At 47.3% G+C, this 17,600-nt stretch overlaps 1 protein-coding gene and 2 long non-coding RNA genes across 3 annotated transcripts; 1 reads left to right on the top strand and 2 right to left on the bottom strand.

Annotated features, from left to right (window-relative positions):
- Window positions 1-213: 213 nt before the first annotated feature.
- Window positions 214-5,036, top strand: LOC124259251. Its single transcript, XR_006893790.1, has 3 exons — window positions 214-231; window positions 1,571-2,901; window positions 3,543-5,036. It is a non-coding gene; the product is annotated as an uncharacterized LOC124259251 (long non-coding RNA).
- LOC124259250 lies at window positions 2,538-3,674 on the bottom strand. The gene is made up of 6 exons (XR_006893789.1): window positions 3,597-3,674; window positions 3,375-3,512; window positions 3,152-3,289; window positions 3,013-3,076; window positions 2,734-2,871; window positions 2,538-2,639 (listed from the first exon to the last, which is right to left on the bottom strand). It is a non-coding gene; the product is annotated as an uncharacterized LOC124259250 (long non-coding RNA).
- Window positions 5,037-6,777: 1,741 nt separating the features above from the next.
- On the bottom strand, window positions 6,778-14,977 carry LOC124259246 (extensin-1-like). Its single transcript, XM_046693356.1, has 5 exons — window positions 14,498-14,977; window positions 14,199-14,308; window positions 11,220-11,523; window positions 10,844-11,108; window positions 6,778-7,607 (listed from the first exon to the last, which is right to left on the bottom strand). The coding sequence occupies exons 1-5, from the start codon at window positions 14,975-14,977 to the stop codon at window positions 6,778-6,780; spliced, it is 1,989 nt and encodes a 662-aa protein (XP_046549312.1).
- Window positions 14,978-17,600: the final 2,623 nt, after the last annotated feature.

Below are 17,600 nucleotides of genomic sequence, written 5' to 3'. Positions count from 1 at the left end.
TACTGTGTTACGTGATAGTATGCATGTGTCGAGTGTGGGACAGATTGTTTCATCGGTACCAGCCACCCACTCAAAGCTAGTTTCTACCAGCCAATGTTAGATGTTTCTTAAATTTCCCTACAAATACAAGGTAAAAGTTTGTTGTCAATAGTGTCTGATTACCCAGAACAGTATGTTGAGAGCCTCAAAGGCAGTACTTTTGAAAAACTGTCGCCAAGTGGAAACTGTAAGGTGAAGAGACACAGAATGGAGCTATCTGACACATGCAGCTATCTAACACATGCAGCTATCTAACACAAGCAGCTATCTAACACATGCAGCTATCTAACACATGCAGCTATCTAACACATGCAGCTATCTAACACATGCAGGAATCTGACACATGCAGGAATCTGACACATGCAGCTATCTGACACACGCAGCTATCTGACACATGCAGCTATCTGAGGTATTCTGTTATTCCTGGAGGGTGCTTTGACATTACTTCACCAGGTAGAGGTAGTCTGTTATTCCCTGGTGGGGGCTGTGACATTACTCACTAGGTAGAGGTGATCTGTTATTCCTGGTGGGGCTGTGACATTACTCACTAGGGTAGAGGTGATTTGTTATTCCTGGTGGGGCTGTGACATTACTTCACTAGGTAGAGGTGATCTGTTATTCCTGGTGGGGCTGTGACATTACTTCACCAGTTAGAGGTAATCTGTTATTCCTGGTGGGAGCTGTGACATTACTTCACTAGGTAGAGGTAATCTGTTATTCCTGGTGGGGCTGTGACATTACTCACTAGGTAGAGGTAATCTGTTATTCCTGGTGGGGGCTGTGACATTACTTCACTAGGTAGAGGTAATCTGTTATTCCTGGTGGGGGCTGTGACATTACTTCACTAGGTAGAGGTAATCTGTTATTCCTGGTGGGGGCTGTGACATTACTTCACTAGGTAGAGGTGATCTGTTATTCCTCGTCAGGGCTTCACTAGGTAGAGGTGATCTGTTATTCCTGGTGGGGCTGTGACATCACTTCACTAGGTAGAGGTAATCTGTTGTAGATATTTTCTTTTCTTCCAGTACCGGTGCTGTTTGGCAATGCCGTGTCTCTCATCTGGTCTGTCTTCATCTCCTACAAGAGAAGGTCAATGACTTCTAGCTGATAATGTGACCTCAGTAGAGCATGTGATCCTCATCAGATCATGTGACCATCATTAGTAGACAGAGAGATGGCATTTTAATCTTGACAGAGTGAGATGGAACTCAAAGATGTAACAGACAATTACTGAAATGTTGATTTTCACAATGACTGTACATGTAATAATTCCTGTAATATCTACATTGTGCCTATATCAAAGTCTTACCACACTACTGTGTTACGTGATAGTATGCATGTGTCGAGTGTGGGACAGATTGTTTCATCGGTACCAGCCACCCACTCAAGCTAGTTTCTACCAGCCAATGTTAGATGTTTCTTAAATTTCCCTACAAATACAAGGTAAAGTTTGTTGTCAATAGTGTCCGATACCCAGAACAGTATGTTGAGAGCCTCAAGGCGCAGTACTTTTGAAAAACTGTCGGCCAAGTGGAAACTGTAAGTGAAGAGACACAGAATGGCCTCATAAAATCTGTGGACAAACAGACAAGGTGTATGAGCTACTGGAAATATTGTAATGGTATCAAGAGCTAGTAGTGTGATACCTACTGCACTTCAGACAAACTGGCCTCTTCTCCGCCTTGCATCTGTCAGCCAGAGTACTTGCAAACTGGACCCTGTTGTACACAGCCGACTCAGTGGTGTGACTCACTTACCATGCTTACAGCTTACCATATATTGCTGAAAACTGTCAGCCTGAAAACCAGTCTTACGGCTGATGTCTATTTTGAACACCTTTTGTCAGAGTGAGATGCTGTTTCATGTTTTGACGAAGTGAGCACAATCTTAGTCAGTATCAAACAGGTTTCTGTTGCACAGCTGGAGACCAAAACAAGCATGAACTGAGTTACAGTACTTCCTGGACATGTTGTAAGCCAGCCATTTAAAATCTAGTCTCCACTTTTGTGTAGATTTTGTATGTCATACTTGCATATTTGACGGAAGTATAACAATATTATTTGTCACTACATCGAAAACTAACCGGTCAGGCCATGTTGACGTTGGTGTCACTGACACGAAACAAGTAGCAGCAGATTGACAGATAGGTGTTTATTTTGTAGACTGTTTGTGTCTGGACCAGACAATCCAGTGATCAACAGCATGAGCATTGATCTACACTATTGGGATATGTGTCAACCAAGTCAGCGAGCCTGACCATCCGATCCTGTTTGTTGCCTCTTACAAGCATGTGTTACTGAAGATCAGTTCTAACTGTTCTAAATGTTCATGGGTCAGACTGTTTTTGTGAAAGTTGTGAAGAATAACAGGTGATGCATTTGTTAAAGTGTCCCCTTGACAACTGCTGCTGGAAGGAGAGCATGCAGATCAAATATTTGCAATATCAATTGTAGATGAATTTATTTGCCGATGTACAGTCATGGAGAGTGTGTGCCTGGTGTTTGGGGGAAGTCCACCTGTGTCCACCTGTGTCCACCTGTGTCCCCCTCCAGTTAGGTGTGTGTCTGGTGTTGAGGTTGGGTTGTTTGGGGGAAGTCCACCTGTATCCACCTGTGTCCACCTGTGTCCCCCTCCAGTTAGATGTGTGTCTGGTGTTGTGGTTGGGTTGTTTGGGGGAAGTCCACTTGTGTCCACCTGTGTCCCCCTCCAGTTAGGTGTGTGTCTGGTGTTGAGGTTGGGATGTTTGGGGGAAGTCCACCTGTGTCCACCTGTGTCCCCCTCCAGTTAGATGTGTGTCTGGTGTTGAGGTTGGGTTGTTTGGGGGAAGTCCACCTGTGTCCACCTGTGTCCCCCTCCAGTTAGGTGTGTGTCTGGTCCAGTTAGATGTGTTGGGTTGTTTGGGGAAGTCCACCTGTGTCTGTGTCCCCCTCCAGTGTGAGGTTGGGATGTTTGGGGAAGTACACCTGTGTGCACCTGTGTCCCCCTCCAGTTAGATGTGTGTCTGGTGTTGAGGTTGGGTTGTTTGGGGGAAGTCCACCTGTGTCCCCCCTCCAGTTAGGTGTGTGACTGGTGTTGAGGTTGGGATGTTTGGGGGAAGTACACCTGTGTGCACCTGTGTCCCCCTCCAGTTAGATGTGTGTCTGGTGTTGAGGTTGGGTTGTTTGGGGGAAGTCCACCTGTGTCCACCTGTGTCCCCCTCCAGTTAGGTGTGTGTCTGGTGTTGAGGTTGGGATGTTTGGGGGAAGTCCACCTGTGTCCACCTGTGTCCACCCTCCAGTTAGGTGTGTGTCTGGTGTCTAGGTTGGGATGTTTGGGGGAAGTACACCTGTGTCCACCTGTGTCCCCCTCCAGTTAGGTGTGTGTCTGGTGTTGAGGTTGGGTTGTTTGGGGGAAGTCCACCTGTGTCCACCTGTGTCCCCCTCCAGTTAGGTGTGTGTCTGGTGTTGAGGTTGGGTTGTTTGGGGGAAGTACACCTGTGTGCACCTGTGTCCCCCTCCAGTTAGGTGTGTGTCTGGTGTTGAGGTTGGGTAGGTTGGGGGAAGTACACCTGTATCCACCTGTGTCCCCCTCCAGTTAGGTGTGTGTCTGGTGTTGAGGTTGGGTAGTTTGGGGGAAGTACACCTGTGTGCACCTGTGTCCCCTCCATTTAGGTGTGTGTCTGGTGTTGAGGTTGGGTAGTTTGGGGGAAGTCCACCTGTTCCCATGTATGTTAGCTCAACTCACTGAAAGGTGATAGTCAAGTGAGATGATGTCTTAGCCTGTTTGCACATTGTCCATTGAACCAATCCATATTTTCAATATGGCAGCAGGAGCAGCTATGTCCAGTTGTGAGCTTCACTTCCGACTTTTCTTCCATGCGAAGATGAATTCCGTGATATTATTTAAAATAATATGCAATCCAACTCGCTCACTCTTCCTACAAGTTTTCAGGACACAGTAGATTATGGAGGTTATGTTGATATTCACAATTGTTATCATTTAAAGTTCTTTTTTGTCTTGTGTTCATTTACATGTGTTTGAGAGATGTGGCATCATGCTGCTGCTGTATGACCACAAATGTTGTTGAGCCCCACTCTGTCACTCCATAATACTTAAGAAAGGCCATGTATTTGTAATCAGTTGCTAGACAAATTTCTCAGCCAAGTTCTTGTTTTCTGTAGTTTTTTTATGATTAAAGAACTTGTCTGTGCACCCTGATATTGTTTGAAATTGACTCGACACTAAGCATGGTTGCCATTGGTTGGTACTTGTTTACCTCCGTAAGAGTGGATAATAATAATATAATAATAATAATGCACTTGTATAGCACCTATTTTCCAACCGGTGGCTGCTCAGTGGTGCTTCACAAAGTTAAAAATATAAATAAATTAAACAGAGTTATTGGTTGAAGAGATAGGTTTTCAAGTCACAGTGGAATGACTGGAGACTGGAGTCCGTAGATTTGAGAGATGTTGGAAGGCTGTTCAAAAGAGTTGGAGCCACATATTGAAGTTAATCATGAAAAGTGAGTTACCCCTTACATCTCATTTGGCGGATCTCTAACATTTAATAGGATATGAATTTGGGGGGGGCAATTTTGTCTTCACATTTTGGGCTTTTTATTTTTTATTTCAGTTTTGATAGGCTTTGTAAGCCAGCTGATGAAGAGTCTTTTGATATGGCCCCTACCTCTTCCCAGATCAGGCCAGGGACATTTCAGAACTCCAGACTTAGAACCTGTTTGTTTCAATAACCAGAACTGATTGTGATTCATCTCAGACTACATACCTGTAGCTGTGCATGTGAATGGACACAGATGTATCGTAACATGATATGTAATATTGCTCAATTACTTGTTGATAACAGATCATTTGACAGTGACCATGGTAACACAAGCACTGTAGGAGATAGTAGGCTATTGTGATGGGAGTTTCCACAGATACTACATCTGTCTTGTATCATTTTAGTATTGACTGAAGACAAGATCTTCTGGCAGAAATAAACAGAGATAAAGTTTGGTTTGTTTGATGAAGTTCCTTATTTTTCATTCATAGCAGCATTACAATTGTATGAGGGAGGGGGATCTAGCCTGGGGGTACACCCCACAGTGACAGAAGTCATCCCATATGGCTGCATGGAAGTGACCTCAACTGGCAGGCTTACCCATCTGCTGGTGATCCAGCCTCAACTGGCAGGCTTACCCATCTGCTGGTGATCCAGCCTCTACTGGCAGGCTTACCCATCTGCTGGTGATCCAGCCTCAACTGGCAGGCTTACCCATCTGCTGGTGATCCAGGGTGTTCCCTGCTGGTGTTGTGTCTTCCACAGTCAAACATGTCTACATTGGTTTCACGGACATGCTCCTTGTCTCAGCAGCTTCTGTATCTCGGTACACATGCACTAACCTTGTATCTGTTTCTGTGGTACTTGGAATCACAACTTACCCGACCTTGATTTTCAATACCAACAAAATCATCATTGGCATTAAGGAAAGGGAGGTAACTCTATTACCCAGAAACCAAAGCCACTGCCAGATTTCGTGGATTGAAGTCATTCTTTACATCAGGGTGTCTTGTTCATGTCCATCAGGCTTACACTGAATGTCCTGGGAAGTCAGCCATTATCAACTGGACTAACACTGAGAATAGTTTGTATCTGAATAGCATGTTGGACCTAATGTCGTAGCCAATCACATCACATCTGAGATGCGCTGTACATTACACGCAGGTCGTCGTCTCCAACAGCCCTGTGAGGAAATGGCTTCCGGCCAAAAGCCCCTTGCTACAAAAGCCCGTCTGGGCAAAAGCCTTTCGCAAATTTGAGTACCCCGATTCATGTATTTCATTGCCCTTATATATTTCATAAAGTATTTTAAGTATCTTATAATATAAATGTAAAGGAAATGGGAAAAACGTGAAAATTATTTGACTAAAACTTGATCATGGAGTTAATATGCAAGGGCGCTGTCAAGTTATCCTATGAAGGCTACATGTACACACGGAAGTCTATAAACAAGTCACACATGTGATGGGAATGTACACAAGAAGTCTATAAACAAGTCACACATGTGATGGGAATGTACACAAGAAGTCTATAAACAAGTCACACATGTGATGGGAATGTACACACAGAAGTCTATAAACAAGTCACACGTGATGGGAATGTACACACAGAAGTCTATAAACAAGTCACACATGTGATGGGAATGTACACACAGAAGTCTATAAACAAGTCACACATGTGATGGGAATGTACACACAAGTCTATAAACAAGTCACACGTGATGGGAATGTACACACAGAAGTCTATAAACAAGTCACACGTGATGGGAATGTGATCTATAAACAAGTCACACATGTGAATGTACACACAGAAGTCTATAAACAAGTCACACATGTGATGGGAATGTACACAAGAAGTCTATAAACAAGTCACACATGTGATGGGAATGTACACACAGAAGTCTATAAACAAGTCACACGTGATGGGAATGTACACACAGAAGTCTATAAACAAGTCACACATGTGATGGGAATGAACACAGAAGTCTATAAACAAGTCACACGTGATGGGAATGTACACACAGAAGTCTATAAACAAGTCACACATGTGATGGGAATGAACACAGAAGTCTATAAACAAGTCACACATTTGACTGGAATGTACACACAGAAGTCTATAAACAAGTCACACATGTGATGGGAATGTACACAGAAGTCTAAACAAGTCACACATTTGATGGGAATGTACACAAGAAGTCTATAAACAAGTCACACATGTGATGGGAATGCACCAAACGTAGGGCACTTGGTTGTAGAGGGGCACTGGGTTGTAGAGGGGCATTGGGTTGTAGAGGGGCACTGGGTTGTAGAGGGGCACTGGGTTGTAGAGGAGCACTGGGTTGTAGAGGGCACTGGGTTGTAGAGGGGCACTGGGTTGTAGAGGGGCACTGGGTTGTTTATGAGCACTGGGTTGTAGAGGGCACTGGGTTGTAGAGGACACTGGGTTGTAGAGGAGCACACTGGGTTGTAGAGGGAGCACTGGGAGAACACTGGGTTTGTAGTAGAGGAGCACTGGGTTGTTTATGAGCACTGGGTTGTAGATGAGCACTGGGTTGTAGATGAGCACTGGGTTGTAGATGAGCACTGAGTTGTAGATGGGCACTGGGTTGTAGAGGGCACTGGGTTGTAGAGGAGCACTGGGTTGTAGATGGGCACTGGGTTGTAGAGGAGCACTGGGTTGTAGATGGGCACTGGGTTGTAGAGGAGCACTGGGTTGTAGATGGGCACTGGGTTGTAGACTGGGTTGTAGAGGGGGCACTGGGTTGTAGAGGGGCACTGGGTTGTAGAGGAGCACTGGGTTGTAGAGGAGGACTGGGTTGTAGAGGAGCACTGGGTTGTAGAGGAGCACTGGGTTGTAGATGGGCACTGGGTTGTAGATGGGCACTGGGTTGTAGAGGGGCACTGGGTTGTAGATGAGCACTGGGTTGTAGAGGGGCACTGGGTTGTAGATGGGCACTGGGTTGTAGAGGAGCACTGGGTTGTAGAGGGGCACTGGGTTGTAGAGGGGCACTGGGTTGTAGAGGAGCACTGAAAACCAATCTTAAGGTTAGGGGCACTTTTGTGTATTTCTTCATTATTTATAAATGTACATTGTAAATTGTGAAAGGAGCGGTCTTAAAATCTGTTTAAGATGTATTTCTTTGGTATTTCTTGCTCTCACAAAGTTTCGCAACATTATATGTTTTTTAAATGTAATTTTGTTGTTGTGTGTATTTGTATACTTCTTTCGTAAAATTATATTTATTTCTTATTCAGATGCAGAATCCTTGTCTTTAATCTTATTTTCCCATTAATACATAAAGTGAGGGGCTTTTGGTCATATTTCGAGGGTTTTTTTGTACTGAGGGGCGTTTGTACCAAGGGGCTTTTGGCCTACACTAGAGGAAACAAGACTGACCACATCGCTAGATTCAGATTACTATAGGATATGTTCCGATTCAATGTTGATGGGTTCTTTTTAAAAAACAACATGCAGAAACTTACAACCATAAACATAAATAACACCAAAGCTGCAGATGTGATGATGGAAACTGTATAAGAATATAACAGATCCATGGACAGATATACCAGGAAACATACAACACGAACAAGATCAGATTTCTTCACCTGTTCAGGATGGTATTGATCCGGAATACAGATTCCTTCAGCTGTTCAAGATGGTACTGGTCTGGAATACAGATTCCTTCAGCTGTTCAAGATGGTACTGGTCTGGAATACAGATTCCTTCAGCTGTTCAAGATGGTACTGGTCTGGAATACAGATTCCTTCAGCTGTTCAGGATGGTATTGATCCGGACTACATATTCCTTCAGCTGTTCAAGATGGTATTGATCCGGAATACAGATTCCTTCAGCTGTTCAAGATCCGGAATACAGATTCGATACGCTGGGTTATACTCGCATTACTTGTCCACGAAAACACACGGGTATTGGAAACCGAACAATTCACTTAGGATATCTAAAATACGTCAAAATCATTAAACAAACATTTAAACATACTACTTGAAACTCGTCTACTTACGATGAGGGTTATGGCATTACTCATCTGAGAAGAAAATCGCTTCTTTACAATAGATGAAACGAAAGAAGAACTTGAGATCAACTTCAACGTAGAATAGAGTGAGGGAAGCAATCAGTAACAGAAAAGGTGAAACACCAACTTGTATAGGACACTTGTTGGACGACTGTACTTAACTGAAACTATACAACAGAAAATGTTATCAACATACTTTCCTGGTCAAATTGTTTGAAAGTCTTCAAATAGACACAGTAAATGAATTACAAAACAAAGGATTGAAGGTGAGCTCACGTACCCTAAAGTATTAAATGCACTTAAAAATAGGGAAAATAGCAAAAGCTTTGGTCCTTATGGATTCACGACAGAATTCTGTAAATCCTCTTGGGTTGGTATAAACGTTGGTGTATATATATATATATATATATTACCCACATAAAGAAACTGTGCATTGTCAAAATATTATCCCAGTTGATAAGTACGATAACATTGTCAAAGGTACATATAAACTTTAATGGAGGGATCATGAGACCATGACAGGTCGGGAGAATTTCAATTGAAAAGTCAATCACAATGACGTCACGAGTCCACAAGCGGGACAAGGGTCAAACGACCATGTCACAAGCTCAATAACGGGTATGTCCACCATCGGCATTGAGAACAGCAGTGCATCGACGACGCAAAGAGCCTATCAAACGTGCAAGGAAGGTTTGTGGGATGTCACGCCAGATTCTCTCAAGTTCTGTTGCAAGGTCAAGGACGTTATCTGGCGGATGAGGAAGACGTCGTAGACGTCGATCCATCTCGTCCCAAACATGCTCTATCGGGGAGAGATCCGGTGAATTTGCAGGCCAAGGCAGTAAGTCAACGTTGTGGTGTTGCAAGAAATCCATAGCAACCCTTGCCGTATGAGGGCGGGCATTGTCCTGTTGGAATGTTAACCCAGGGCCATGACGTTGCAGAAAAGTAATTGCCACAGGTCGAAGAATCTGATCCATGTAGCCCACACCAGTTAAGTTGCCCTGAACAATCACCAAAGGAGTTCTTTGGCGTGCTGTTATTCCACCCCAAATCATCACGGAACCACCACCAAAGCGATTCCTTTCCAAGACACAGGCCTGTGCATAACGTTCTTCCACGCGTCTATAGGCACGTTGACGTCCATCACTATGGGAAATGTTAAACCTGGACTCATCTGTAAAAACAACATTTCTCCACCAAAACAAGGGTGTGCGGACATTATTTCGGCACCACATTCGGCGAGCTTGTCGATGACGTTGTGTCAGGATAGGCCGTATGGCGGGACGTCGTGGTCTGATCCCGTGATGATGTAAACGTTGTCGAACTGTGTTGAGGTGGATACGGCGAAGTCCTGGGATGGTTCGGGCAGTCATCACTGCAGTCTGAAACCTGTGGCGAAGATGGGTCACCCTATCCATCTGTCCTGTCTTGGCGTTGTTACACGTGGACGTCCAGAACGTGGCCAATCGATGACGTCATTTGTGTTCTGGTAGCGTCTCACCAGTGCAGAAATGGTGTTCCGGTGGCAGTGGAAATGTGCAGCCACTTGTCGTTGAGACATTCCCCCACGGACCATCCCAGTGGCCCCATGACGTTGTGCAGACGTGAGCCTTGGCATGCTATGCGTTTCAATAGCCGTTTAATTTTTTGAACGATCGCAAGGGCAGGGGTTGAGCATCAAAAGTGACAGTATTGTGTGGCATTCATTTGCTCTGTTTCTCTTTCCCGGAATGCACGTGCAACAACGTATTGCACGTCTCAAGGACGAACCCACTGACGTCACGGAACGTGGCACGTGCATGCATGTTGGATACATGTCACTAATCTCTGAGTTTAAATCCTTATGTGTCTACACAGGTTTGATAAATTTAGATTTTAAATTTTGTATGCACAGCTTCTTTATGTGCCTGCCCCATGCTGACACTGCTAACTGGGGCACCTGTGTATTGTGTTTCTGTGCGGGCAATGGTGAGGGAACCGAAAACACTCACCACATCCGCGACATCTGCCTCGAAGGTGCTGTGGTGTTGACAGTCGTCTGTTGCTGGAGCCAGGCTGGTAAGGGGAGGGTTGTGGGTGTTGCTGGGCTGTGCTGTATGGCACTAGAGGGGGTGCTGAAGCTGGATACTGCTGTGGCGCTGAGTGGTACTGCTGCGGTGGCAGTGGTGGTGGTGGTACTGCTGTGGCGCTGAGTGGTACTGCTGTGGTGGCTGTGGTGGTGGTTGGTACTGCTGTGGTGGTGGCGCTGGTTGGTACTTGCTGTGGTGACTGTGGTGGTGGTTGGTACTTGCTGTGGTGACTGTGGTGGTGGTTGGTACTGCTGTGGTGGTGGCGCTGGTTGGTACAGCTGTGGTGGCTGTGGTTGTGGTTGGTACTGCTGTGGTGGTGGCGCTGGCTGGTACTTGGGTGGCGCTGGTTGGTACTGCTGTGGTGGTGGTTGGCGCTGTGGTGGTGGCGCTGGCTGGTACCGCTGTGGTGGTGGTGGTGGCTGGTGCTGTGGTGGCGGGTGCCGTGGTGGTGGTGGTGGTGGTGGTACTGCTGTGGTGGTGGTGGTGGCGCTGGTTGGTACTGCTGTGGTGGCGCTGGCTGTGGTGGTGGTTGGTACTGCTGTGCTGTGGTGGCGCTGGTTGGTACTGCTGTGGTGGCACTGGTGTGGCTGCTGTGGTGGCTGGTGGCTGTACTGCTGCTGTGGTGGTGGTATGGTGGCTGGTTGGCTGTGGTGGTGGTGGCTGGTACCGCTGTGCTGTGGTGGCGCTGGTTGGCACCGCTGTGGTGGTGGTGGCTGGTACTGCTGGGTGGTGGTGCTGGCTGGTACCGCTGTGGTGGCACTGCTGTGGTGGTGGTTGCCGCCATGTACTGCTGTGGTGGTGGCTGGCTGGTACCGCTGTGGTGGTGCTGGCTGGTACTGGCTGGCACCATGGTGGTGGTGGTGGTTGGTACTGCTGTGGTGGTGGTGGTGGTGGTTGGTACCGCTGTGGTGGTGGTGGTGGTTGGTACTGCTGTGGTGGTGGGCTGGTACCGCTGTGGTGGTGGTGGTGGGCTACTGCTGTGGTGGTGGCTGTGGTGGTGGCTGGTACTGCTGTGGTGGTGGCGCTGGTTGGTACTGCTGTGGTGGTGGTGGTGGTGGTGGTACTGCTGTGGTGGCAGTGGTGGTGGTTGGCTGGTACTGCTGGGTGGTGGTGGTGGTGGTACTGCTGTGGTGGCTGTGGTGGCTGGGTGGTACTGCTGCTGTGGTGGTGGCGCTGGTGGCTGTGGTGGTGGTGGTGGCTGGTACTGCTGTGGTGGGTGGTGGTTGGTACTGCTGTGGTGGTGGTGGTGGTTGGTACTGCTGTGGTGGTGGTGGTGGTTGGTACTGCTGTGGTGGTGGTGGTCGGTACCGGTGGTGGCTGTGGCTGGTACTGGTGGTGGTGGTTGGTACTGCTGTGGTGGTGGTGGTGGTTGGTACTGCTGTGGTGGCTGTGGTGGTGGTTGGTACTGCTGTGGTGGTGGTGGTGGTGGTTGGTACTGCTGTGGTGGTGGTGGTGGTTGGTACTGCTGTGGTGGCTGCTGGTGGTGGTTAGGTACTGCTGTGGTGGGTGGTGGTGGTTGGTACCGCTGTGGTGGTGGTGGTGGTTGGCAGTACTGCTGTGGTGGCTGTGGTGGTGGTGGTGGTGGCTGTGGTGGTGGCTGGTTGGTTGGTGGTGCTGGTGCCTGTGTGGTGGCTGGCACCGCCGTGGTACTGCTGTGGTGGTGGTGGTGGTTGGTACTGCTGTGGTGCTGGTGGCGGTGGTTGGTACCGCTGTGGTGGCTGTGGTGGTGGTTGGTACTGCTGTGGTGGTGGTGGCTGCTATTGGTGGTGGTTGGTACTGCTGTGGTGGTGGTGGTGGTTGGTACTGCTGTGGTGGTGGTGGTGGTTGGTACTGCTGTGGTGGTGGTGGTTGGTGCTGTTGGTACCGCTGTGGTGGCCGTGGTGGTGGTTGGTACTGCTGTGGTGCTGGTGGCGCTGGTTGGTACTGCTGTGCTGGTGGTGGTGGTTGGTACTGCTGTGGTGGTGGTGCTGTGGTGGTACTGCTGTGGTGGCGCTGGTTGGTACTGCCGCTGGGTGGTGGTGGTTGGTACTGCTGTGGTGGTGGTGGTTGGCACTGCTGTGGTGGTGGTGGTTGGTACTGCTGTGGCGCTGGTGGTTGTGGTGGTTGGTACTGCTGTGCTGGTGGTGGTTGGTACTGCTGTGGCTGGTGGTGGTGGGTGGTACTGCTGTGCTGGTGGTGGTGGTGGTGGTTGGTGGTGGCTGGTGGTGGCTGGTGGTGGTGGTTGGTACTGCTGCTGTGGTGGTGGTTGGTACTGTGGTGGCTGTGGTGGTGGTTGGTACTGCTGTGGTGGCTGTGGTGGTGGTTGGTACTGCTGTGCTGGCTGTGGTGGTGGTTGGTACTGCTGTGCTGGTGGTGGTGGTTGGTACTGCTGTGCTGGTGGTGGTGGTTGGTACTGGTGGTGGTACCGCTGTGGTGGCTGGTGGTGGTGGTTGGTACTGCTGTGGTGGTGGTTGGTGCTGGTACTGCTGTGGTGGGTGGTGGTGGTTGGTACTGCTGTGGTGGTGGTGGTGCTGGTGGTGGTGGTACCGCTGTGGCTGGTGTGGTGTGGTGGTGGTGGTTGGTACTGCTGTGGTGGTGGCGCTGGTTGGTACTGCTGTGCTGGTGGTGGTTGGTACTGCTGTGGGTGGCTGGTGGTGGTACTGCTGTGGTGGTGTGGTGGTTGGTACTGCTGTGGTGGTGGTGGTGGTGGTTGGTACTGCTGTGGTGGTGGCTGGTACTGCTGTGGTGGTGGTTGGTGGTTGGTACTGCTGTGGTGGTGGTGGTGGTTGGTACTGCTGTGGTGGTGGTTGGTACTGCTGTGGTTGTGGCGCTGGTGGTGGTGGTGGTTGGTACTGCTGTGGTGGTGGTGGTTGGTACTGCTGCTGGTGGTGGCTGGTTGGTACTGCTGTGGTGGGTGGTGGTTGGTACTGCTGTGGTGGTGGTGGTTGGTACTGGTGGTGGTGGTTGGTACTGCTGTGGTGGTGGCGCTGGTTGGTACTGCTGTGGTGGTGGTGGTGGTTGGTACTGCTGTGGTGGTGGTGGTTGGTACTGCTGTGGTGGTGGCGCTGGTTGGTACTGCTGTGGTGGTGGTGGTTGGTACTGCTGTGGTGGTGGTGGTTGGTTACTGGTGCTGCTGTGGTGGTGGTTGGTACTGCTGTGGTGGCTGTGGTGGTGGTTGGTACTGCTGTGGTGGTGGTGGTGGTTGGTACTGCTGTGGTGGTGGTGGTTGGTACTGCTGTGGTGGTGGTGGTGGTGCTGTGGTGGTGGTGGTTGGTACTGCTGTGTGGTGGTGGTTGGTACTGCTGGTGGTGGTTGGTACTGGTAATATTGCGCTGGTGGTGTGCGCTGGTTGGTACTGCTGCTGGTGGCTGTGGTGGTGGTTGGTACTGCTGTGGCTGGTACTGCTGTGGTGGTGGTTGGTTGGTACTGCTGTGCTGCTGGTGGCGCTGGTTGGCACTGCTGTGGTGGTGGTTGACCTACTGTGGTGGTGGTGGTTGGTACTGCTGTGGTGGTGGTGGTGGTGGTTGAATTGGTACTGCTGTGGTGCTGGTGGTTGGTACTGGCGCTGGTTGGTACCGCTGTGGTGGTGGCTGGTGGTGGTGGCTGGTACCCGCTGCTGTGGTGGCTGTGATGGTGGTTGGTACTGCTGTGGTGGTGGTGGTGGTTGGTACTGCTGTGATGGTGGTGGTTGGTACTGCTGTGGTGGTGGTGGTTGGTACTGCTGTGGTGGTGGCGCTGGTTGGTACTGCTGTGCTGGTGGTGGTGGTGGTTGGTACTGCTGTGGTGGTGGCGCTGGTTGGTACTGGGTGGTGGTGGTGGTGGTGGTGGTTGGTACTGCTGTGGTGGTGGCGCTGGTTGGTACTGCTGGCGCTGGTGGCTGTGGTGGTGGTTGGTACTGCTGCTGGTTGGCGGGTGGTGGTGGGGCTGGTTGGTGGTGGTGGTGGTTGTTGTGGTATGGGTGCTGTTGCTGTTGGTGGTGGTCCCGGGGCTGTTGCTGCTGTGGGCTGGTTGAAGGGATTGCTAACTGTACAGTACAGGCCTTGTTTGTTGTAATCAGCATGGCCACCAAGTTTGTTAATTGTTCAACTTGTTGGACCAAGCCGACCTCTGCTGTACTGGGGGCCTGCGACTGTACGGCCAGCTGTGCCTGGTGATGAACCTCGTCCAGGGTTGCTGTCTCCTTTGTGTACACCAACTGCTTAATCTGTGGGAGTAGCCCCTTGATTGCAATGGCTACTATCACAGATTGAGGCAAGGTGGAGTGCAACGTGGATGATTGCACTGCAGATAAGTACTCCCATCGCAGCAGGTGCATGTCTACCACCAACCAAGTCGTAATCGAAAATCAACTTTTGTTGAACAAGATCGAGACTACCATCCTCTTTGTCCTGTCGTTAATGCCATGGTCAAGCGCTGACAGATATTTTGTTAAGCAGCTGGCGCAAGCTGACTGTGGCTACACCATAAAGAAAATTAACTTTGTTAGGTAATCATTTTCTTACCACCTACCTCGTGTAGTATACTTTGTCAGCATAGGGTAGATAACGCATATGGAAACTTCAACTTTATAGAAACTTGATACTGACAAACGAGTACAGCTGTGGGGTATAAAATCCTGGGTTCTTCCATCTCAGGCACACTTGCTTGAATTAAACCCAAGGAACTCACAGCTCTTTCCTTTCTTGTTTCAAGGTAAGAAACATTTACACTTTATTCTTGTTTATGTCTAACTTGTTATTTCTTTGTAATTATTGTCTAGAAAATGTTAGAGTCAGGTTTGAAACATTCCTACGATATTGAAGCACTTTTTTGAAATACCTACCATTGTAAATGCTGGCTCTAGATATATCCCGGGGATATTTATTTATGCACATTGCGTCGTGGGCTCCTCAAGTTTATGTTTTTCATGTACAAACGAATGCTTCTGTTCTATGTTTCTACACTCATGTGTATATCCCCAGTCTTTGTTTAGTTTTATTCAGTTTGCGTGTTAGATCTGTATATGCAGGTTAGATTCTCGTTCAGTAGCCTAGATTCCAGCAGTTTAGTCACAAAAACAGTTCCGAGAGTTTATACAATTATTTCGAGCTATGATGAATTTATATGTAGGTCAGTTATTCAGTATTTTACGACAGTCCGCCGATTAAAGAATATCCGTGTAGATTAACCTCAGATTCGCGCTCACGGAATGGGTGCAACAGCCAACATTTGTATTTTAAAATTTCAACAACATGAATAAGTATTTGAATAATGATATAAAACATTCCGTTCCGCGTGCAGTTGTATACCGCACAGAATAGTCTATACGCGAATCACATTACCGTAATGATTAGAAAATGGTATTGTCTACTTTTCATATTACCCGAAAATATACATTCAAATCCGTGTAGTTTGCAATTACAGTCTTCGTTCCGTATTTATTTAGCTCCGTAATTTTATGATATACGCGTAGCCAATGACAATAGCGCCGACCTAGTACATTATTACATATTCATTTAACTCAGTTACTGTCATGTTTTGTAAAGCACAAAAATGTACCTTCCGACATCCCTTGTTTAAGTGTAAACACTACAGCAATACATATATTCTAGGTCATGGCTTAACTCCGTATGTCGAAATTGCACGTTGCCAATAGCAACATCACCCGTCGAAATACACTTAATTACTGTAGTCAGCCAAATAATTCATGCTAAAACAAATTAGTAGTACTCTAACTAAAACTAGGCCTTCTGTCCCCGTATTTACAACACTATTTTTTATCTCTCTAATATCACTTACCGTATCTACTGAAATTATTGTATTGAGAAAATAAATGTTAACATTTCAGTTAGAATGCGTACAGTCAATACCGGAGTTAAATGGTATATGTCAAATCTGAGCACCTCGAGCCGTTTACCGTATTTGCCCAATGCATGTATTTTTATAACTGAAATTTACTTACACTGGTCGTGAATCGTTACCGTAGGTAATGCATTAAGCGCGACATACCGTAGTAATCATAAATCCTTGACAGAATAAGGTGAAATTAGCAGTGTGACATAGGTATATTCCATTTACATATTTACAAAATAAGCACTAATACTAAACAAAGCACTGAAAGTCAGAGATATTTTAGTTATTACTTTATGCTATATTGTGTTTAGCTGCTGACATCCACTGATATTGTCTGTTTAACCCAGCTTCACTAGAATCACCACAACATCCAGGTATTGGGGCGGAGTCTTCATCTCTCGAGCTACCTCTGTTTCTGCAACTAGGGTTTCAACGAGTCCATTTTCTTGGACTCGAGGGGTCAGACTCGAATTTCATACCTTCCAAGCAAACCTTAGCGTAACTGGCATGACATGGCATAATACACGTACGATGCTTGTTTCATCAATATTGAAGTTGGTAATTGAGTAATACAAAATATATGTTGTTGAAACGTTGCAGTTTAAGGCATGAAATGCGTTTCGATCATGAAAGTTTACACTTATTTCATTCCGACTTGATATCGTCATGTGATTTGTTATAATAATGTCAAATAATAATATAAAATGATGAACACCATACGCTTCATTGTGCATCCTCAACATCGTATTGACTGATCTAAATTCATGGGAATGTTCATATATCACTACTTTACTTACTCGCACGACAGGACTATGAGGACTATTACAGACATGGCGACTTTTTTATTGTACCCAATACGTTGAATACAAACAATAATAATGGCAGTTATACAGCGCATCATTCACTAGTAAATGCTCTGTGCGCTTAAGATGGAAATTGACACTAGAAAAGAAATATTTTGAGGCCAGTCTGTTAGCGACTCGCTCGTTTTGAGTTCAAGCGGTAGCGCATTCCACTTCATTGCTGCATTGAAAGCGAACGATGGTTTTGATGTTTGGCACTGTCACTAGCATTTGGTTTTGTGATCTCAGTGAGCGTTAGGGCTT

The sequence above is a fragment of the Haliotis rubra genome, unplaced genomic scaffold, assembly GCF_003918875.1.
Source record: "Haliotis rubra isolate DU_JTF1 unplaced genomic scaffold, ASM391887v1 Scf715, whole genome shotgun sequence".
In the NCBI taxonomy this organism is placed as follows: domain Eukaryota; kingdom Metazoa; phylum Mollusca; class Gastropoda; order Lepetellida; family Haliotidae; genus Haliotis; species Haliotis rubra.
The sequence above is the reverse complement of the archived record's forward strand: the minus strand, read 5'-3'. Positions and strand labels throughout refer to the sequence as shown.

Coding starts and splice junctions, on each gene's coding strand:
- LOC124259246 (XM_046693356.1), bottom strand. CDS start 14,977: ATGCACCTGCTGCGATGGGAGTACTTATCTGCAGTGCAATCATCCACG. Junction 11,524..14,198: donor CAACCACCAGCACCACAGCA/GTACCAATTCAA, acceptor CCATGGTGCCAG/CCAGTACCAGCCAGCACCAC. Junction 11,109..11,219: donor AGCGCCACCACAGCACAGCA/GTACCAACCACC, acceptor CCGCCACCACAG/CACCAGCCACCACCACCACC.